At 40.9% G+C, this 2,863-nt stretch overlaps 1 protein-coding gene across 1 annotated transcript; it reads left to right on the top strand.

Moving 5' to 3' along the window:
• Positions 1–346: 346 nt before the first annotated feature.
• Or1e21b (olfactory receptor family 1 subfamily E member 21B) lies at positions 347–1,282 on the top strand. The gene is given in 1 exon segment (NM_001000721.1): positions 347–1,282. A coding segment is annotated over 1 exon segment (936 nt).
• Positions 1,283–2,863: the final 1,581 nt, after the last annotated feature.

Raw genomic sequence — 2,863 nt, 5'->3', positions numbered from 1 at the left:
ATTCTAAATTGTGTTGACAAAGTTTATCCAAATTCATTAAGAATATCAAAGTATAAAATTGCATAGAGCAAATTACAAGCAATTGAGCAGGAAGCAATAGAGGGGAAATATTGGTCCATTTTTCATCTCAGTACAAGTACATAGAACTATTTAGAAAAGAATTTGAGATACAAATGTTTTAAAGAAAAGTTTAAAAACCAATAATTTGGCATTTGGAGTTTGAAATTATAATTTCTAAGAAAATGGTCAGATACATTTTTGGAGGATATATACCCTAGATATATGTTGATTTATTTTTTATTTTGAAGGATCTGATATTTTCTCATTAGGATACTGGAGACGAAGAATGGTAATGAACAACCAAACTGTTATCTCCCTGTTTTTCCTCCTGGGCCTGCCCATCCCCTCAGAGCACCAGCACCTGTTCTATGCCCTGTTCCTGGCCATGTACCTCACCACAGTCCTGGGGAACCTCATCATCATCATCCTCATTCACCTGGATTCCCATCTCCACACACCCATGTACTTTTTTCTTAGCAATTTGTCCTTCTCTGATCTCTGCTTTTCCTCTGTCACAATGCCAAAGTTTCTCCAGAACATGCAAAGCCAGCACACATCCATCACCTATGCAGGTTGCCTGATACAAATGTACTTCTTCAATCTTTTTGGAGGTCTGGAGATCTTCCTCCTTGTGGTCATGGCCTATGACCGCTATGTGGCCATCTGCCTTCCCCTTTACTACACCAGGATCATGAGTCCCAAGCTCTGTGTGTGTCTGGTGCTTATGTCCTGGATATTTAATGTGTTGTATTCCATGTTGCACACCCTACTCGTGGCTAGGTTGTCATTCTGTAAGGACAACGTGATCCCTCACTTTTTCTGTGACATGTCTGCCCTACTCAAGTTGGCGTGCTCTGATATTTATATAAATGAACTTATGATATTTATCTTGGGCGGGCCCCTTATGGTTATCCCATTCTTCATCATTGTTGTGTCCTATGTACAAATTGTCTTTTCCATTCTAAAGGTTTCATCTACTCGGGTTATCCACAAAGTCTTTTCTACCTGTGGCTCCCATCTGTCTGTGGTATCACTGTTCTATGGGACAATAATTGGTCTCTACTTATGTCCATCATCTAATAACTTTACAGTGAATGAGGCTTCCATTTCTCTCATGTACACAGTGGTGACTCCCATGCTGAACCCTTTCATCTACAGCCTGAGGAACAGAGATATAAAGGAGGCCATTATAAAGGTTCTTATCAAGAAAATATCTTTATAATGGCAACATTGTGAGGTTTACTTAAATTTATCTAGTGAATATATTGATATTAATATCACAAAATTTATACTACAAGGGAACCCACATGTAAGAACATACTACATAATATTCCCATCTGCAAATGGGAGTTTTTATAAGTAGTTAAATTGGGAAAGGGAACCTTGGAGATTCAGTGATGCCCTCCTCTGCCTTTATTGTGTGATTCTAGATAATCATTAAGTAAAAGCTAATGTTTTATCAGATTATATTCCTTTCATTCTTTTTATTATTATAAAAAATAGATTCTTCTTTCATACAATTGATGCCTGCCACAATTTCCTCCCCTCCACACTTTCTTGCTCCTCCACCAAAAGTATTCCCTCTCCTTTTCTTCTGCTGAAAAGAGCTGGCCTCCAAGAGAGAACAACTAAACACTGAAAAAAAAAACAAGATACAATAAGAAAAAGTAAAAGCACTCATATTAAAGATGGCCAAGACAACACAATAAGAGAAAAAGGCTCTTAAGATCAGGCAAAAGATTCAGAGATAAACCTGATCCCGCTCTTTGGAGTCCCACAAAATCACCAAGCTAATAGCCCTACTGCATAGGCAGAGGACATGATAGAGATCCTGGCAGGACTCATGCTTGTCTTTTCACACTTTGGGAGACCATGTGAACCATTGCTTAGTCGGTACTGTGGGGCCATGCTCTCCTAGTATATTCCACTCCCTTTGGTTCCTACAATCTTTTCCTCTCTTCTCAGGGTTCCCCCATCTCTGAAGCAAGGGAGACTTTCAATTTAAACTCTTTCTACATCATGTTAGGGTATGGATCTCTGCATCTGGTCCCATCTAATGCCAGAAGAATTCTGTGTAATAGCACCTGTACTGTTGCCCTAGTCCTCAGTCCCTCAGCATACTCCTTGGGGGTAAGGGGTAAGGAGTGGAATCAATGACAGAAACTCCGGGAGCCAGGTGAAAAACAGAGGCAGACTCATTTATTGTAGTAACAGGGATCCTTATATTCTCTGTCCATGTCCCTTCCATCTGTAACTGCTTATCCCACACAGCTGACACTAACTGATTGGCTACACTGGTCACAGCTCTGTCTTTGTCTTTCTTCATCCCTGAGTCTCAGATAGGTCTGAGGTTTGTAAATGGGGAAGTGCCTGCTGTATATATTTGGACCATTGCAGACCACTAGTCAGAACATGCTGATTCACCCCTCCTACATATCTACTTTTTTTTCTTTTAAAAGTGAGCAGCTCAGTGAGATCTGGAGTTCTATATTCTGACCTTGTTGACCCCACCTCAGGGTGCAACCAGCATAGGGAACCATGCCTGTCTTAGCTGACCCGAGCTATTGGGATCTCTCTGGTCATTGACTACAGGTTTTGGAAGGTCAGCCTCCCTGGAGAACATGCCCAGGTGGAGTAGGTCAGCCTATGTGAAGCCTTTCATATATCTGAGAACCATGCCTCTATAACCTTAGGAGGGGGACCCTGTTCAGAGTATTTCAGGGCCATCAACACTTGGAGAGTGGTCTTATTTGATGGAGCACTGGAGTGACATATGCCACATAAAGAGAATGCAGCACTTAAA

Source organism: Rattus norvegicus, chromosome 10 (assembly GCF_021556685.1).
Source record: "Rattus norvegicus strain SHRSP/BbbUtx chromosome 10, alternate assembly SHRSP_T2T, whole genome shotgun sequence".
NCBI classification, from domain to species: domain Eukaryota; kingdom Metazoa; phylum Chordata; class Mammalia; order Rodentia; family Muridae; genus Rattus; species Rattus norvegicus.
This window is presented reverse-complemented; position numbering and strand designations above follow the sequence as displayed.